Here is a 19407-nt window from a genome sequence, read left to right on the forward strand (position 1 = left end):
TTACTGGCAGAATAGAATTGAAGTGTAAATGATCTGCTAACAGTTGACAACTGCACACACAAATTCCTGTAAGAACTTTAAAACGAGGCAATATACTTTGAACCAAGGATAGTCTTTCAATTTGTTCATGTTTTATTCACATAAATATAAAGTAGTATGTCAAGTTTACGTCACTTTGTACAAAAATTACACAAACTCTTCAAAAATCAGCCAAACAACAGAAACATGTTGTGTGAGCGGAGGAGGAGAGGAGTGTTTGCTGCGAGCGTAGCTGTTAGCGTGCTAACAGGGAGTGTTTGCTGCGAGCGTAGCTGTTAGCGTGCTAACAGGAAGTGTGTGCTGGAAGGACAGGCAGTCTGACGAGGTCATTAAGAGGAATTGACATAAATAAGACTTTAACTCTTGTGTTATCTTCGGGTCATTCTGACCCATCCGTCATTGTGACCCACCGTCGTATTGCAACAACTTTACCGCATACAAAAACAAAGTGAAGCATTTTCTTTTAACCGTTGGGCTGTCTCAGACCCCCCACATTGCAAAGGTTAAAAGAAAATAATTTTTATTTGTTATTGTATTGGGTAAACACAACGATGGTTCGTTATGAACCTTTGGGTCATGTGACCCGAAGGCAGCACAAGGGTTAACAGGGGCTGAGGAATAAATTATCTTCAAAAATACGGTTTGAATTGGCACATGTGGGGTTACTATAGAGAAGGTCCCTGGTCACCCTGGCCGTGGTGTCTGGTGAGGGGCTGGAGAGATGTACCTCACCCAATACCTCACCCCTAGAGAGAGAAATGTACCTCACCCAATACCTCACCCCTAGAGAGAGAGATGTACCTCACCCCTCGAGAGAGATGTACCTCACCCAATACCTCACCCCTAGAGAGAGAGCTGTACCTCACCCACTACCTCACCCCTAGAGAGAGAGCTGTACCTCACCCACTACCTCACCCCTAGAGAGAGCTGTACCTCACCCACTACCTCACCCCTAGAGAGAGCTGTACCTCACCCAATACCTCACCCCTAAAGAGAGAGATCTACCTCACCCCTAGAGAGAGAGAGAGAGATGTACCTCACCCCTAGAGAGAGAGAGAGAGATGTACCTCACCCCTAGAGAGAGAGAGAGAGATGTACCTCACCCCTAGAGAGAGAGATGTACCTCACCCCTAGAACAGCCAAACATATCAGGGATCACCTGACCTCTCCAGAGAACAGCAGAAGATCTCACGGACAACACCTTCACCACTAGCACTAAACCCCTCTAATCTAGCCCTCAGGCCCCCAGCCCCCACCACTGCAGCAGCCATCTCACACACACTCAGAGTTAATACACCACACCTAGAGGGTAGTCACACACACACAAGCACATCGGGTAAGTCGCTGTAAGTCGCTCTGGATCGTCTGCTAAATGACTAAATGGGTAATGAAAGGAAAACCCATCTAGATACTTTCTCGGGCGGTTTGTGTAACAGACAGTTTCTGCTCCAGGTGAATCTATCCTCAGTGCAGGTCTTACATCACCAACATCACCTCACTGTTTCTTTGTATTTGGCTTGTTTCCACGAATGTGAGTGGAAATGTGTTGTTGATATGTCCTGGTCCACACCTGGGGGGAACATGTCAAGGTTGAGACGATGATGTCATGACAACGACGTCATGACAATGCGGAAGTTCAGATTTCACGGGACCAGCGGTAACTCATCACCCGTAGCAACGGAACCTTGAATTAGCTCGAAGCTAACAGCGGGTAACTTTCGCTCCTCATAACACACTAACTATACAAACAGTCGGAAAACCAAGTTATCGCACATTTCATCATAAAAAATATTTTTAACCTAACGTGAAGTTCTACCACTGTGAAAAAGTGACAACCGACAATGCAGACGTGAATCCACGTAGAAGCCAAACGTAGCTAATGTCACCATCCTCCGTCCTACATCCAGTTATCCACAGCTGGACCCATGTTGGAGTTCAGGAAGTGTTTACCTCAGCAGAAGAAGCAGAGGCTCATGGGTAATGAACAGACATGTCTCTGAAACACATCTTCAACCAGCCACACCACTAACAAGACACCAAGGTGTTATTCATACTAAGGGGTGAGTTTAACCACTCTGACACCCACTCTGCCAGGATGGGAAACAGGGAATCTCAGAGGGCTAGCAGGCAGGCACTAGGACCTGGAGGCTCTCCACCCTACAGCGTTGAACCTGTTCCTGTTGGTGTCCATCCCCCCTGAGGCTCCTGGGAAGGAGGAAGCCGCTCTACAAGTTCCAGGAAACCTTTATCTGGGGTCATGATCACAGGACGGACAGTCTGTCCAAGGGAATTGTGGGTAGGGCTGACAGGAAGTGGGTAGGGCTGACAGGAAGTGGTGTGGTGAAAAGAATCCATCCCATGTGAATTACAGTGGGTCGCTTCCTCCTTTTCTGGCTCTCTCCCTCCTCTCTCTATCATCCCCCCTACTCTCTCTACCCCCCTCTCTCTATCATCCTCCTCCTCTCTCTATCATCCCCCTACTCTCTCTAACCCCCTCTCTCTACCCCCCTCTCTTGATCCCCCTACTCTCTACCCCCCCTCTCTATCCTCCCCCTCCTCTCTCTACCCCCCCTCTCTCTCTATAGAGGAGGGGCCTCTCTTTACCCTTCCTCTGCTTTCCACCCCCCATCCACCCCTCCTCTCTTTACCCCTCCTCCTCTCTGTAACCCTCTTCCTCCTCTCCACCTAATCATGTGTCATGTCCCTACCCAGGTCAGCTGAGATAGAGGGTGAAGTTCAGCATGAGGAGGGCTGACCGCTTCCTGATCCACAACAGTCTCACTTCCTCCTTGGTGTGGAAAAACGGGAAGCTCCTCACAACAACAAATAAACAAAACAACAACTGGTGATCCATCTTTGGCCTCTGGGTTCCAGGTGCTGTAAATCCCCTCACTTCCTGTGTCCACTTCCTGTTTCTCGGCCAATGAGAGCCCTGGGTCGTGGCCCTGCCCAGCCTCAGTAGAAGGAGTACTGGTTCTCCACGGCTCTGGCCCGGCGAGTTCCGTCTGTGTCGTGGTAGTCTTCAGAACCCCCGGTAGAGACCTCTAGCAGACGCTCCGAGCTGTTGCTCCTACTGGTCAACCCGACTCCTGCTCCTCCGACTCCTGCGCTGCCTGGCTCAGTGTGGGAGAGGCCAGGCAGGGTGGTGGGGGAGGAGGAGGAGGAGGAGGAGGAGAGGGGGCCATCAGGAGGGGGCCCTGCTGGCTGGGGGCCTCCGGGCAGGTGGAGGCTGGGCTGGGGGGGGTCCGGACGGCTGGACGGGGTGGGGAGCGGAGGAACGTTCACATCTGTGGGGGGGGGGAGAGGGGGAGACGAAGAACAACAGACTGAACTCTCTGTAGGAGGCAGACATGAAGCCCCGCCCCCACACACAGTCCTCCGTCATGTTCGGGACAAAAATGTTTTGATTTCAGATTTTCCACTGAACTCCATAGTTTTGGATTTGGAATCAAACTATTCACAAGTGGTTAAAGTGCATATCCTCCGGGTTTATTTAAAGAGTATTTTCATATGTTTGGGTTTGAACATATACATTCCAACACCTTTAATACATAGTCCATGTATGTGTGTATGTATGCATGAATGCATGTGTGTGAGTGAGTGTGTGGGTGGGTGTGTGAATGTGTGTGAGTGTGTTTGTAGGCCAGTGGCCCAAAGGGAAACAGAGGAAGTCTTTGTGACAGTCAGGTTGGGTTGGGGCCTGGGTCTGTGCCTGTGGTGTACTCGCCCCCTCACCCCCCCCCCCCCACACACACTTACCCTCCTGGACAGGAGGCCCTTCATAAGATGCCAGGGTGCAGGGTGGGGGCAGGGTGGGGGCAGGGTGGGGGCAGGGTGGGGGCAGGGTGGGGGCAGGGTGGGGGCAGGGTGGGGGCAGGACTACACTACAGGGGTGTAGTATTATGGGATGGAGACAGTGCATGTTCAGGGAGAGAAATCTTCATTCCATCAACACACCAGTCAGCCAGCCAGTCAGTCAGTCAGTCAGTCATGGCGTGTGTGCATGTGTGTTACCTGTGTGTGTGTATTACCTGTGTATGTGTGTGTTATGGGTGTGTGTGTGTGTATTACCTGTAGGCAGTCGCTGCACCTGTACGTAGCTGCGCAGGGTGACGTGGGCAGAGCCTCCAGACTCCAGAGGGATGGGGTGAGTGTGGAAGTGTCGGAGCATGTCTGTAACCGTGTGGAACCACAGGTGGTGCACATGACACTGACCACTCTCATTCACCGACAGACGCAAGTGCTGCAGGAGTGAGGGAGGAAGGGAGGGGGAGAGAGGGGGATATAGACAGAGGGAGAAAGATAGAGAGAAGGGAGAGAGAAAAAGAAAGAATAGAGAGGGAGGGATAGTGAGAGAGAGAGGTCAAACTCTCAGTGCCACCAAACACCAAAACTGACACCAGAAGAACTTGGACATCTAACTTCCTGTCTGGATGCCTGACTTCCTGTCTGCAGTGACCTCACCTTGGCCTTGCCCTGGAAGTTGAAGGTGAGGACGTACTCTCCGGGCCGTGTCTCGCTCTGACGAATCACAAACAGTCCGTGGCTCCTGGTCCCGCCCGCGAGCACCAGCTGGGCGGCACGCACCCTGGACAGCGTCCCGTGGAACCATGGCAACCCTTCCATGCTGGGGGCGCCCTCCCCCCCCTCCCCCGCCTCACCTGGGACGCCTGGTACACACACACAGACACACATTCACACACACACAGAGACACACACAGACACATACACACACATGCAAGCATGGATGAATATATATAGTACTAGTATGTACTTACTGTAAGTCGCTCTGGATAAGAGCGTCTGCTAAATGTAAATGTAATATAGAGACACACACACAAATGATGAATGAATTCATATGTAGACAGGTGTGTGTGTGCTACCTACCCAGGGTGTCGGGGGACAACAAGAAGTTCTCCAACAGCAGGTGGGAGGGGTGCTGGGTGAAGTCCCTGCAGCGGACTGAGGGGGCGCTGTAGAGCTCTACTACTGCTGGCCCACAGGATCGCTCTGAGGCACGGTGGGTACCTGACACACACACACACACAAGAAAACGTTTAGTACTACATCAGTTTGGTCTCATGTATTTTAGGGTTAGAGTGCTGCAGTCACTCACTCTCACACACACACATATATAACACACACATAATTATACACACACACATACACGTGAACACATAAATACACACACACTTACCCTCTGACAGTAGCTCACAGCTACAGGAGGACACCATGGAGAACTCTCTAGAAGCCTGACCATGTGGACAGGAGGCCAGCTCGATGTCATCTCCACTGTCCCTGACACACACACACACTGCCTGTCAGAAGATCTGTACATCTGTGTCCTCATATAGTATACTATACTGGTACCCTGGAAGTAGGTGTGTATATACAGTATATATATATATATATATATATATACACTATACTGGTACCCTGGAAGTAGGTGTGTATATACAGTATATATATATATATATATATATATATATATATATATATATATATATATACACTATACTGGTACCCTGGAAGTAGGTGTGTATATACAGTATATATATATATATATATATATATATACACTATACTGGTACCCTGGAAGTAGGTGTGTATATACAGTATATATATACACTATACTGGTACCCTGGAAGTAGGTGTGTATATACAGTATATATATACACTATACTGGTACCCTGGAAGTAGGTGTGTATATACAGTATATATATACACTATACTGGTACCCTGGAAGTAGGTGTGTATATACAGTATATATATACACTATACTGGTACCCTGGAAGTAGGTGTGTATATACAGTATATATATACACTATACTGGTACCCTGGAAGTAGGTGTGTATATACAGTATATATATACACTATACTGGTACCCTGGAAGTAGGTGTGTATATACAGTATATATATACACTATACTGGTACCCTGGAAGTAGGTGTGTATATACAGTATATATATACACTATACTGGTACCCTGGAAGTAGGTGTGTATATACAGTATATATATACACTATACTGGTACCCTGGAAGTAGGTGTGTATATACAGTATATATATACACTATACTGGTACCCTGGAAGTAGGTGTGTATATACAGTATATATATACACTATACTGGTACCCTGGAAGTAGGTGTGTATATACAGTATATATATACACTATACTGGTACCCTGGAAGTAGGTGTGTATATACAGTATATATATACACTATACTGGTACCCTGGAAGTAGGTGTGTATATACAGTATATATATACACTATACTGGTACCCTGGAAGTAGGTGTGTATATACAGTATATATATACACTATACTGGTACCCTGGAAGTAGGTGTGTATATACAGTATATATATACACTATACTGGTACCCTGGAAGTAGGTGTGTATATACAGTATATATATACACTATACTGGTACCCTGGAAGTAGGTGTGTATATACAGTATATATATACACTATACTGGTACCCTGGAAGTAGGTGTGTATATACAGTATATATATACACTATACTGGTACCCTGGAAGTAGGTGTGTATATACAGTATATATATACACTATACTGGTACCCTGGAAGTAGGTGTGTATATACAGTATATATATACACTATACTGGTACCCTGGAAGTAGGTGTGTATATACAGTATATATATACACTATACTGGTACCCTGGAAGTAGGTGTGTATATACAGTATATATATACACTATACTGGTACCCTGGGTCCATGCAGTCCTGGATGTCGGCCACCCACGAGTTCTTCTGCAGGGAGTCGATGGTCTCCAGGATGAACTCCCCTCCGTTCTCCACCTGGCCCCGAACACACACAGGGACGTGTGTGTGACTGTGTGTGTGTGACTGTGTGTGTGTGTGACTGTGTGTGTGTGTGTGTGTGTGGTTCCTACCTTCAGGACGTTCTCCACCTGGCCCCGAACACACACAGGGACGTGTGTGTGACTGTGTGTGTGTGACTGTGTGTGTGTGTGACTGTGTGTGTGTGACTGTGTGTGTGTGTGTGTGTGTGTGGTTCCTACCTTCAGGACGTTCTCCACCTGGCCCCGAACACACACAGGGACGTGTGTGTGACTGTGTGTGTGTGACTGTGTGTGTGTGTGACTGTGTGTGTGTGTGTGTGTGTGGTTCCTACCTTCAGGACGAAGGTGTTGTCTTTATCCGGCATCTCCAGAGGCATGGTGGTCCTCACCTCCACGATGGCTGTCAGAGGGATGCTCACCTTGGGCTTCCAGGACTGGAGCACACACACACACACACACGAAGAGTGCGGAAGAAAAAAAGGGTTGTGTGCCATGCTGCCTTTATCACACTGGACATAATGAGTGTGTGTGAGTGTGTGTATGCGTGTGTGGGTATGAGAGTGTGCGTGTGTGTGCCTGTGAGTGTATATGTGTGTGTGTTCATCTGGGAGAGAAGCTTATCAGTTTGTCTGGATTGACTCTTCTCAGGTAGGCAGGGAGACAGGCAGGAGGCAGACAGACAGGATAGAGAGAGGGACATACACACAGACAGGAGAGGGAGAGGGAGAGAGGGAGAGAGAGAGAGAGAGAGAGAGAGAGAGAGAGAGAGAGAGAGAGAGAGAGAGAGAGAGAGAGAGAGAGAGAGAGAGAGAGAGAGAGAGAGAGAGAGAGAGAGAGAGAGATGCAGAAGGGATAGAGAGAGGCAGCCAGACAGACAGGCAGGAACAGGGGCAGCAGGTATTATTATCTATGTCTGTATAATGTACTCTGGCTGACAGACAAGTAGAACTGCAGCTACAGGAGGATCATAATGTCATCGTTTATCGGACCCTAATGCCAAGGTTTTTTTTTAGACCTGCAATCTCTTGATTTGCAGTCAGATGCTCTACCACTGAGCTAAACTCCTCCTTAACCCTTGTGTTATCTTCGGGTCATTCTGACCCATCAGTCATTGTGACCCACCGTCGTATTGCGACAAATTTACCTCATACAAAAACAAAGTGAAGCATTTTCTTTTAACTGTCGGGCTGTCTCAGACCCCCCACATTGGAATGGTTAAAAGAAAATTAGTTTTATTTGTTTTTGTATTGGGTAAAATTGGGTAAACACCACAATGGTTCGTTATGAACCTTTGGGTCATGTGACCCGAAGGCAGCACGAGGGTTAAATACACTCATGACCTCATGAAGTCAACTCCGGTCAGACAAACAGTGCCCTCTTCCCACCATGTGTGTGTATGTTTCTGTGTGTGTTTGTGTCTTTGTGTGTGTGTACCTGTCCCTGTGTGTGAGGGTGTACTTGTGTGTGTACGTGTGTATGTCTCACTATGTGTGTGTACACTGTTTCCCATACTTTTTAATACCACAATTAAAAATTGACCGCCACAATAATTTTTTTACTGTTATAATTGCGAAAAAGAAAAAAAAATTGTAGAGCTGCGCGCAGCGCATTGATTTGCTCAGCCCCTTTTGCCCCGCTGGCGTTCTCTCTCTCTCAAAAATTATGATCCAAAAATTAAAGGTTTGGAAATTCTGGTTGCTCAAATTCGAACAATAAAATTCAGATCCCCAAAATTCAATAAAAAAAATTCAAGCTTCAGAAATTCAATTAGAACAAAATTCAGGCTGCTCAAATTCGAATGGTGAAATTATGATCCAAAAACATTGAACCGAAAAAATCCGGGCTGGAAGATCGAGTCTGAGGTGCCTGGGGTCTGAGAAAAGAGGAGGTGCCTGGGGTCTGAGGAGAGAGGAGATGCCTGGGGTCTGAGGAGAGAGGAGGTGCCTGGGGTCTGAGGAGAGAGGAGGTGCCTGGGGTCTGAGGAGAGAGGAGGTGCCTGGGGTCTGAGGAGAGAGGAGGTGCCTGGGGTCTGAGGAGAGAGGAGGTGCCTGGGGTCTGAGGAGAGAGGAGGTGCCTGGGGTCTGAGGAGAGAGGAGGTGCCTGGGGTCTGAGGAGAGAGGAGGTGCCTGGGGTCTGAGGAGAGAGGAGGTGCCTGGGGTCTGATGAGAGAGGAGGTGCCTGGGGTCTGAGGAGAGAGGAGGTGCCTGGGGTCTGAGGAGAGAGGAGGTGCCTGGGGTCTGATGAGAGAGGAGGTGCCTGGGGTCTGATGAGAGAGGAGGTGCCTGGGGTCTGAGGAGAGAGGAGGTGCCTGGGGTCTGATGAGAGAGGAGGTGCCTGGGGTCTGAGGAGAGAGGAGGTGCCTGGGGTCTGAGGAGAGAGGAGGTGCCTGGGGTCTGATGAGAGAGGAGGTGCCTGGGGTCTGAGGAGAGAGGAGGTGCCTGGGGTCTGAGGAGAGAGGAGGTGCCTGGGGTCTGAGGAGAGAGGAGGTGCCTGGGGTCTGATGAGAGAGGAGGTGCCTGGGGTCTGAGGAGAGAGGAGGTGCCTGGGGTCTGATGAGAGAGGAGATGCCTGGGGTCTGAGGAGAGAGGAGGTGCCTGGGGTCTGAGGAGAGAGGAGGTGCCTGGGGTCTGAGGAGAGAGGAGATGCCTGGGGTCTGATGAGAGAGGAGGTGCCTGGGGTCTGAGGAGAGAGGAGGTGCCTGGGGTCTGAGGAGAGAGGAGGTGCCTGGGGTCTGATGAGAGAGGAGGTGCCTGGGGTCTGAGGAGAGAGGAGGTGCCTGGGGTCTGATGAGAGGCAAGCAGTTGCTTCACATCTCCTTCTCGGAGAAGTGAGATGGTTCAATTGCATTCAGGCTCGATTGCCTTACCTATCCTTGATATCTTGGATGTTGCAATCTGATTTTTTTCGGCTCAAATTTTTTTGATCTGAATTTCATCATTAGAATTTGAGCAACCTGAATTTCCGAACCTAGAATTTTTTGATCTGAATTTTTTTTTTTACATTAAAATAAATTCTTATTTTAATTTCAAAGAGGTGAATTCAAAATCAACAAATTCGGTGGTGTTTAAGTATTCAATGACTTTGAGTCATTGAAATGAATTCAAAACATATGTCACTGATTTGCTTATAGCCCCCTCTCTCCGTGCACGCTCTGAATCAATGCATGGGACAAACGGCTTTTTTTGAGAATCGGCAGGAGAATCAATCCAGAGTTTACTAACGGTTAATATCACAATTCTCTGCACAAATGTGTCCAAAACTGATACATTCAAGTTAAATATAATAATACATTTTTTCGCTCGCATTACTTGTTGCAGTCCCTATCAACACTCACATCTAACCGATACTAGGACATAGGTTTGGGCTGAGCCCCAAATGTTTACAACGTCTGGCTCCACGCCTGCCTACCGCCACAAATATAATCACATTCTGTGGGAAACACTGGTGTGTGTACCTGTCACTGTGTGTGTCCCTACCTTGGGAGGAACGTAGAACTCCAGCAGGAACTTTTCCCCTCCTTCCTCCTTCCTGGTCTTCCTCAGCAGCAGGCGACATTTCTGCCACTGGGTGGCGCCCATGCAGCTGGTGTCATCAGCTACCATGTACCTGAACACACACCAGTTAACTCAGCCAGGGTAACCCAGCAGCTAGCTTAGCAAGGCTAGCCCAGCAGTGTTACAGAATTAGCATAGCCAGGCTAGCCCAGAGAGTATTACAGAGTTAGCACAGCCAGGCTAGCCCAGAGAGTGTTACAGAGTTAGCATAGCCAGGCCAGCCCAGCAGTGTTACAGAGTTAGCATAGCCAGGCTAGCCCAGCAGTGTTACAGAGTTAGCATAGCCATGCTAGCCCAGCAGTGTTACAAAGTTAGCATAGCCAGGCTAGCCCAGCAGTGTTACAGAGTTAGCATAGCCAGGCTAGCCCAGCAGTGTTACAGAGTTAGCATAGCCAGGCTAGCCCAGCAGTGTTACAAAGTTAGCATAGCCAGGCTAGCCCAGCAGTGTTACAAAGTTAGCATAGCCATGCTAGCCCAGCAGTGTTACAAAGTTAGCATAGCCAGGCTAGCCCAGCAGTGTTACAGAGTTAGCATAGCCAGGCTAGCCCAGCAGTGTTACAGAGTTAGCATAGCCAGGCTAGCCCAGCAGTGTTACAAAGTTAGCATAGCCAGGCTAGCCCGACAGAAGTTGACGTACCTGAGCACCCCCTCCCTCTGCACCTCCAGCAGCTCCGCCCGGTGTCCCTGCGCTCCTCTGGGGAGCCTCAGCTTTTGGGCCCACCTCTCCCCGGGGGCCTCGCCCGCCCCCATACCCCCGTTCCTGCGCTGCCCCCCCGGGGGGTCCTGCTCCGGGGAGGCCCTCCGCTGCCACATCTCCTTCACACCGTCCACCACGCACAGACTCATGTTCCTGAGAGAGAAGCCCTTCTTGAAACGGGCCTTGGGGTGTCCCAGAGACACATCCTCAGAGCTGCGTGACTGCCCCAGCGCCGACACCTTGTGGGGGGGCGGGGGGCCGCGGGTGGAGGTCCCTGCCACCCCCCCTCCCCCCCCGCCGCTGTCCATGCTGTCCAGGGACTCACTGGAGGCGCCAGCGTCCTGGCGGCGCTGGTAGAGCTCCAGGCCGTAAGGTAGCTGGCAGCCCTGGATCCCCAGGAAGGGGACGATGCTGTACTTGGGCGTGCCGCCTGGCCCCTCCTCGCCGGACGCAAGCTGGCTCTCCCTCGCCTGGGCGAGCACCGAGGAGAAGCACTCCAGGAAGTGGCGGGCGAAGTGCTGGGAGAAGCTGGCGTCAGCCCCGGGGGCGTCGTAGCAGGGGTTCTCCGACAGGAAGCGTTGGAACTTGTGGGCGAAGTCTGCGGCGCAGGCGCGGGCGTGGAGCTCGCAGAATTCCCTCCAGTCCGGCAGCGGGCAGGAGGAGGAGGAGGAGGGGGAGGAGAGCTCCACCACACCCGGCACCACTCCGTTCATCACTGGGCCATGCCAACTCACCTGGAGGGAGGGGGAGGTGGAAGGACAGTGGGAGAGAGGGGGGGAAGGAAGAAGAGAGAGAGACAAGGAGGGAAGGAAAGGAGGGAGAGAGAGGGAAGGGAAGGAGGGAGAGAGAGGAGGGAGGGAGGGAGAGAGAAAGAAGGAGGGCAGGAGAGGAGGGAGAGGGAGAAAGAAGGGAAGGAGGGAGGGAGGGAGGGAGAGAAGGAGGGGGAGGGAGAGACACAGAGGGAGGGAGGGAAGGAGAGAGGGAGAGAGGGAAGGAGGTTATTGTACTTGTGAATACATGATGTATGTGTGTTACATTTAGGAGGACAACAGTAACAAGCATCCCTGTATGTGTGTATGTGTGTGTGTTGATGAGCCACTGAGAGCATGTGTGTGCTATTTCCCCAAATAAAGGCCAGACACAGGAGTCTTGGCTCCCTCTCCCTCCCTCTCTTTCTCCCCCTCCGTCCCTCTCTCCCCCTCCCTCCTTCTCTCTCTCCCTCCCTCCCCCTATCTCTCTCCCTCTCTCTCTCCCTCTCCCTCCCTTCCTCCCTCCCCCTCCTTCCCTCTCTCCCCCTCCCTCCTTCTGTCTCTCCCTCCCCCTATCTCTCTCCCTCCCTGTCTGTCTCTCCCTCCCTCTCTGTCTCTCCCTCCCCAATCTCTTTCCCTCTCTCCCTCCCCCTATCTCTTTCTCTCCCTCCCCCTCCCTCTCTCTCCCCCCTCTCCTCTCTACCCAGAGACACACTTCTACAGGCTACACACACACACAAACTCAAGCAGCTTTATTGTCATTTAAAAAAACATGAGGATTGGTCATCTTGTCAGACCAGCTTAGTGCCCCACGACCATCCAGCACAGACACTAAACCACGTCCTGTTAGACAAGAGAACCAGACTGAGTTCTCTCTCTCTTCCTCTCTCCATCTCTCTCTCCCTTCATCTCTCTCCCTCCATCTCTCTCCATCTCTCCCCCTCTCTCTCCCTCCATCTGTCTCATCTCTCCCTCTCTCTCCCCATCTCTCTCCCCCATCTCTCTCCCTCCCTCTCTCCATATATCTCTTCCTCTCTCCATCTCTCTCTCTCTCTCTCTCCCCCTCTCCATCTCTCTCCATCTCCCCCTCTCTCTCTCCCTCTCTCTCCCCCATCTCTCTCCCTCCCTCTCTCCATATATCTCTTCCTCTCTCCATCTCTCTCTCTTGCAGAAACACAACAATAACCAGAGAGATGGTTTCTTCCCTCCACACCCTTAAGCTAACAAAATGATGTGTGATTTTCAAGGATACTGGACACATTCTCTCTCTGAACACACACACACTTTCTGAACACACACACTTTCTCTGAACACACACACATACACACACTCACTCTTTCTAAACACACACACCAGGTCAGCATGAAACTTAAGCCATTGGAGGCAGGAAGTGAAGAGGTTTTGAGACTGTGGGTTTTGAGGTAAGAGAGAGAGAGTGTGTGTGTGGCACCGTCTCCCCTCCCTCCCTCTCCTCTCTCTCCTCTCTCCCTCTCCTCTCTCTCCTCCCTCCCTCTCTTTCCTCTCTCTCTCTCCTCCCTCCCTCTCTCTCCTCTCTCTCTCCTCTCTCTCCTCCCTCCCTCTCTCTTCTCTCTCCTCTTCCTCGATTTCTCCCTTCTCCTCTGTCGTATATATTGTCACCCCCCCACACACACACTCTTTCTCTCTCCTGCTTCAAAACCTTTTAACCTCTTCTTCAGGGAGAGAGAAAGAGGAGGGGAGAGAGAGGAGGGGGAGAGAGAAAAGAGAGACAGGAGAGAGGAGAGACAATGTGTGAGGAGAGAGAAGGGTTATGTTTGTCCTCCATGGGCCAGCTGCTACAACAATCAGTTAGTGTGTGTATGTGTGTGGGGCGTGTGTGTGTGTGTGCATGTGTGAGTGTGTATGTGTGTGTGTGCATGTGTGAGTGTGTATGTGTGTGTGGGGGTGTGTGTGTGCATGTGTGAGTGTGTATGTGTGTGTGGGGGTGTGTGTGTGCATGTGTGAGTGTGTATGTGTGTGTATGTCCGTCAGACATGGAGGAGGTGAGAGTGATGAGAGGAGAAGAGGAGGGGATGCAGGAGACATGCCTACACACACACACACACCAGGATACATGCCTACACACACACACACACCAGGATACATGCCTACACACACACTCACACACACACCAGGATACATGCCTACACACACACACACACACACTAGGAGACATGCCTACACCCACACACCAGGATACATGCCTACACACACACACACACACCAGGATACATGCCTACACACACACACACTAGGAGACATGCCTACACACACACACACACACACACACACACACTAGGAGACATGCCTACACACACACACACCAGGATACATGCCTACACACACACACACTAGGAGACATGCCTACACACACACACACACTAGGAGACATGCCTACACACACACACACACACCAGGATACATGCCTACACACACACACACACCAGGAGACATGCCTACACACACACACTAGGAGACATGCCTACACACACACACACATACCAGGATACATGCCTACACACACACACACACACACACACACACACACACACACTAGGAGACATGCCTACACACACACACACACCAGGATACATGCCTACACACACACACACACACACACACACACACACTAGGAGACATGCCTACACACACATATGTTTGTTTCCTATCTTAGTGGGGCCTGACCTTTGCTCCAAGTATCAGTACCAGTGAGTGTAGGGTTAGAGTGTAGGTAGGGGGGAGGAAGTGATGGGGGATTACTGGGGAGAAATCTGCTCTGTAAAACACATCAGGCTGGAGGACCCCTCTCTCACTAGAGACACACTCACACACACACACACACAGAGGAGGAGATGATGTTTGTGTCATACACTGTTCATACTTACCCATATTGTGAGTGCTTTCTCCAACACGCACACATATACACACACGCACAGACACACACAACATAGTTCTCTGCCAGCATTTCTGTCTCTCTCCTTCTCTCCCCTCTCTCCCCTCTCTCTCCTTCTCTCATCCTCTCTCCATCTCTCCCTCTCTCTCTGAGTGAGATATTTTCTCTCTCTTTCTCTCTCTCTCAATTCAATTCAGCTTTATTAGCATGACAGTCACTACAACTGTATTGCCAAAGCTAGAGGCACAACAACAGATAAGTATACATCAACAATACCAGTCAAAAACAACATAAGGAACGACAGCCAGTATTGTTTGAAATATGTGGCAATAACAAAACGCTCAGATGATCAAAAAGTGCCAACAAATATACCACAGTTAGTACAACTATACAGTAACACCAGTCATAATAGTGTTAAGATCAGAAAATAATCATTTGTAAGACACAGTGACAACAAAATCAAAACAAAATCAAAACAAAAATAACTAAAGTGAATAGTACACAGTGAAATGGACAATACATATAATAAATAGAAGGCAAAATGTTAAGGCTGGTTACAGTACACTCCAAGGCCGTAATCATAATACATATTGGGGGGGACACATCCACTCCCCCAATATTCAAATCTGGTCAAAATGTCCCCCCCAATATATTGATATAAAAATATAAATGTGCTACGCTACGACAGGCAACCACGCACGCTGTCCAAAATTATAATAAAAAATGTAATTCGACCCCCCCAATGTTGACTCCATGGCGACGGCCTTGGTACACTCAGGTTTTCCTTCATTTCATGGCACTCTTTAATAAATCGTCCAGATAGGGGGGCTGTGTGTCCCTCCCCTAAGAGTACTTTCTCTCCCTCTCTCTGAGTGAGAGAGAAAGTTACTCTCTCTCTCTCTCCCTCTCTCTGAGTGAGAGAGAGCTTCTCTCCATCTCAGGGCGGTTTGGCCTAGTCATGCTTTCTAAGATTAGCCTAGTTCAGTCATGTGTACATTCAGTTACACAGGAGCAGATAGACATGTATACCGTATGGATAGCATACTTAGAGACACACACACGCACACACACATGCAAACACATACATACACACACACACAAACTGGAATTAGGGTGGCCAGTCTACAGGCAAGTGTTTGTGTGAGTGCTTGTGCGTGTGTTTGGTATGAATGAGAGAGGGAGTGAGAGAGTGAGTGAGTGACTGTTCAAAAATAAATACAGACATGACAAAAAACATTTTTGTGAAACTTTGTTTAGAAAATATTTTTAGAAACTTTTAGAAAATATTTTTTCAACTTTTCAAAACTTTTTTTCACACACACAGTGAAAGGAGAGGGGAGGAGAAAGGAGAACAGATAAGCCTAAAACGGAGTAAAGCAGAGCAGAACAAAGTACAATAGAGTACAGTAGAGTAGAGTAGAGTCCTCATCAAGTTTCAAACCTATTTTTCGTAAATATATTTTCAACCTTTCAAACCTTTCTTTCTGGAAAAAAAATGGTGTATCCACTACTGAGGAGAGAGCTTAACAAGGCCAGCTCTGACAGGAGCTCAGAGGTCAAGGGGTCATCTCCCACCTGCTCTCAGACCCCCACTGACCTCTGACCCCAGATAACCCCACCTCCTACTGCCTTTCATCCAACCACCAGATACAAGAATGCAGCCAGGGAAAAACCAGCTCCCAAAGACAGATCTGGAGGCAGATTATCTGACTTGATCCTAACTGGATGAGGATGGATAAACTGATCTGGGGTCAGTTCAGCCTAGCGAGGAGTCGGAGGTTGTAGACAGCTACACAGCAGGAGAGGTATGCTGACAACATGCTGAGTCAGACAGATGTCATCTGTGATAAGGATCGAGGCAGGACAGGCCGGGAATCACACTCGTATAACCTCACATCCACAATGCACCGTCTATTAACCCGTGTAGGTCTAATGCTGGCGCAAAAGAACTGGAGCTATTAATTGTAGACCTAATTGCGGAGAGGCCTACAGCCATCTCTAACGACGTTGAACAATAAACCAGACGCACACATTAGAAAAATCCACACGGTACCGCGCGCATACTAAACACACCGGGATCATTAGCATGTCCTCCATGGACGGGCGCGCGGAGACAAACGGATCTAGTGTAAATATTGCACGAGCGAAGGGCTCCATATGGCTACCAGTGATAAAGGATGGAGCGCGTGGGAGACTCGCATTCCAGGGCTCAGTTCCGTTTCCTGTCTCTCACCCACTAACTAAATTATTTTACAGATGGCCAAAACAACGCGGAGGAGCGAGAGGGTTCCGTCTGTTAAGAAATACCCTGGTGTAGCCATGCCAACGACCTGCTACCTGACATCAGAAACACTGTTGTTTTTATAACCCTGACATAAGTCGTGTATGGGTAGACTGACACGAACAAAATGTCTGTGAATGGTTTTATTATCACATGTTATTTACAAGATTAATTAAATTTACAAGGTTATTTGCTGGTGAAGCAGAAAAGCCCTTAAACAGTTGCCCAACCGAATCCGTTCGCTCTGTGCTCGTGAAAATGAACACAGCTAGACTCGCCTCAACGCATCGCAGCTAAATTCTAACGAATGATATTGTGTCAATGGCATCTTCGTCCTCAATGGCCGGTGTTGACAGCGGTGCATCTTCTGAATGGTTTGGTCTGCACCGTAGACCAGAAATCTTCAATGGAAGCCTGGCAGGGACAATGGGACTAGACTACGCTTCACTTCGGATATGGCGAACGAACGACCAGCAGCGGAGCTTGGTAAATGCAGGTCGTTGTTTTTACAAACCAGACACACACACATACACACTAGGCCAGTAAATGGATTAACGGAAAAGCCCCTTACCGCGACCCCCAATCCATGCCAAGTGTAACATCCGTTTGATCCTAGCGCATCTAAAAATGAACATCCCTGCTGCTTCACGAGCGTAATTCCGGTTGTTTTGTAGCTGTGTCGCAGGACGGGGTTTTGTTACAAATGTAGACTGCGTTTCAGCACCGACTGCGCTGGCGAACGAACACGGACAGACACCGAAAACACAAGCTATCCTTCAGCACCTGGAACACAGACACAGCTGTTCCCGTGAAAACGGTGTAGACTGGCGAACTATGGCATCAAAACGTCTGGATACACAGACCAAACCGGTACATAGGCCAATAACTAATTGTCTGAATCAAGCATCGTCTTATTTAATAAGCGTTAAAAAAAAGAGAATTACCTCAAACGCAGCAGCGCTCACCTCACCGTCCGACTCGCTGCATGACGCTACGGTTGATGTCAGCGAGGAAAACCGTTTTGTTGTGGTTTACGGTCTGCTCAAGGACAGTAACGCCCGGTATTTCTCATCACATCGTTATCTTTCCATACAGACTACACAAGCAAACCTACATGATTTCCATCCCAGCTCGGTGTCGGAGTCCACAGACAGCTCACTCCGGGGCGGTGCTGCTGCGCGTGTCTCAGATCTGTTTAACAGCCACTGCCTTCCGACCTTAAAGCCGCACCGGATCCTGCCAGGCCGGCCTCCTCCTGGGACAGTGGGGGGTTTATTCTGTGTAACAACGGATTGAATATCCAGGACTAGCCTGAAGATAACCGGCGTCTTTATGAAGCAGCTCGAGAGCGAGTCTGTGAGGGCGTGCCGTTGTTGAAGCAATATTTGATGACTGAAAGAGTTTCATTTAACTGGATTTAACTGGGTACTTGTTGTCAGACTGCCTTAATGACAACCGCCCCCTCCACACACACAAACACACACACACACACACACAAACAGTCCCTGACACTGAGATAGGACCCACAGTACTAGAAGAATGGTGTCAGGCTGCCACACATGCACATGTTCATACACAAAGTGCATACTGTGCAAACACACACACAGTAATGCCATTGACCAGTGAGTGAATCAGCCTCACACACTTTCTATCACTGTTGTTCTGATACTGCACATCTCTTGAAAATTACTTCACATCTAGAATGCACATTTGAAATGTCCACACACACTAGCACACACACACACAATGTAAAACTGAATGTAGATAATGTCAACCTGGGTACCAGTGATGCACTGAAATGTGTGAATGTGACGTGAGTGGACTTGCTTATTGGTAGACGGTTATGGGACAGCCTATGACATCACCTGAGGTGTCAGATCTAGAGTCGACGCCTCCCTAGACAACCCATGATGCGCCGCGTACCGGGACTCACGGACATGGGACCAGCCGGGAATCACGGACATGGGACCAGCTGTGGCTCACGGACATGGGACCAGCCGGGACTCACGGACATGGGACCAGCCGGGGCTCACGGACATGGGACCAGCCGGGGCTCACGGACATGGGACCAGCCGGGACTCACGGACATGGGACCAGCTGTAGCTCACGGACATGGGACCAGCGGGGCTCACGGACATGGGACCAGCCGGGGCTCACGGACATGGGACCAGCCGGGGCTCACGGACATGGGACCAGCCGGGGCTCACGGACATGGGACCAGCCGGGGCTCGCTGGACGCATTATGGTCGATGGTGAGATAATCTACGTTTGGAATGAACTGGTTGTCATTATGTAGATTTTCACTGGATTAAAGAGACTTTTAAAACGAACTGTGTGATAACTTTATTGTTTGGGTTTACA

At 49.4% G+C, this 19407-nt stretch overlaps 1 protein-coding gene and 1 long non-coding RNA gene across 3 annotated transcripts in view; both read right to left on the reverse strand.

The window, feature by feature from the left end:
- Nucleotides 1-640: 640 nt before the first annotated feature.
- LOC134029631 (uncharacterized) overlaps nucleotides 641-19407 on the reverse strand; it is a 102250-nt gene continuing 83483 nt past the window's right edge. Inside the window, exons 2-3 of one of the 2 annotated variants that reach the window (XR_009931657.1) lie at nucleotides 1168-2441; nucleotides 641-1026 (exon numbers count right to left, since the gene is read on the reverse strand). This is a non-coding gene — a long non-coding RNA (uncharacterized LOC134029631). Of the gene's footprint in view, nucleotides 1045-1106; nucleotides 2442-19407 lie in introns of both variants that reach the window. The other variant, XR_009931658.1, reaches the window with a different exon arrangement.
- LOC134029569 (SH2B adapter protein 2) lies at nucleotides 2712-18440 on the reverse strand. The gene is made up of 10 exons (XM_062473730.1): nucleotides 17991-18440; nucleotides 11046-11839; nucleotides 10331-10460; nucleotides 7187-7288; nucleotides 6758-6849; nucleotides 5237-5337; nucleotides 4927-5067; nucleotides 4504-4709; nucleotides 4111-4282; nucleotides 2712-3326 (listed from the first exon to the last, which is right to left on the reverse strand). Exons 2-10 carry the CDS (start codon nucleotides 11816-11818, stop codon nucleotides 2995-2997), a joined length of 2049 nt encoding a protein of 682 aa, XP_062329714.1. The 5' UTR covers nucleotides 11819-11839; nucleotides 17991-18440; the 3' UTR covers nucleotides 2712-2994.

This window comes from Osmerus eperlanus, chromosome 11 (assembly GCF_963692335.1).
Source record: "Osmerus eperlanus chromosome 11, fOsmEpe2.1, whole genome shotgun sequence".
Lineage (NCBI taxonomy): Eukaryota > Metazoa > Chordata > Actinopteri > Osmeriformes > Osmeridae > Osmerus > Osmerus eperlanus.

Excerpts from the sequence above, each read along its gene's own strand:
- LOC134029569 (XM_062473730.1), bottom strand. The coding sequence starts at position 11,818 with ATGAACGGAGTGGTGCCGGGTGTGGTGGAGCTCTCCTCCCCCTCCTCC. Across the intron at positions 10,461-11,045 it reads CAGAGGGAGGGGGTGCTCAG|GTACATGGTAGCTGATGACA; the intron begins GTACGTCAACTT and ends GTGTGTGTTCAG. Across the intron at positions 7,289-10,330 it reads AGTTCTACGTTCCTCCCAAG|TCCTGGAAGCCCAAGGTGAG; the intron begins GTAGGGACACAC and ends TGTGTGCTCCAG.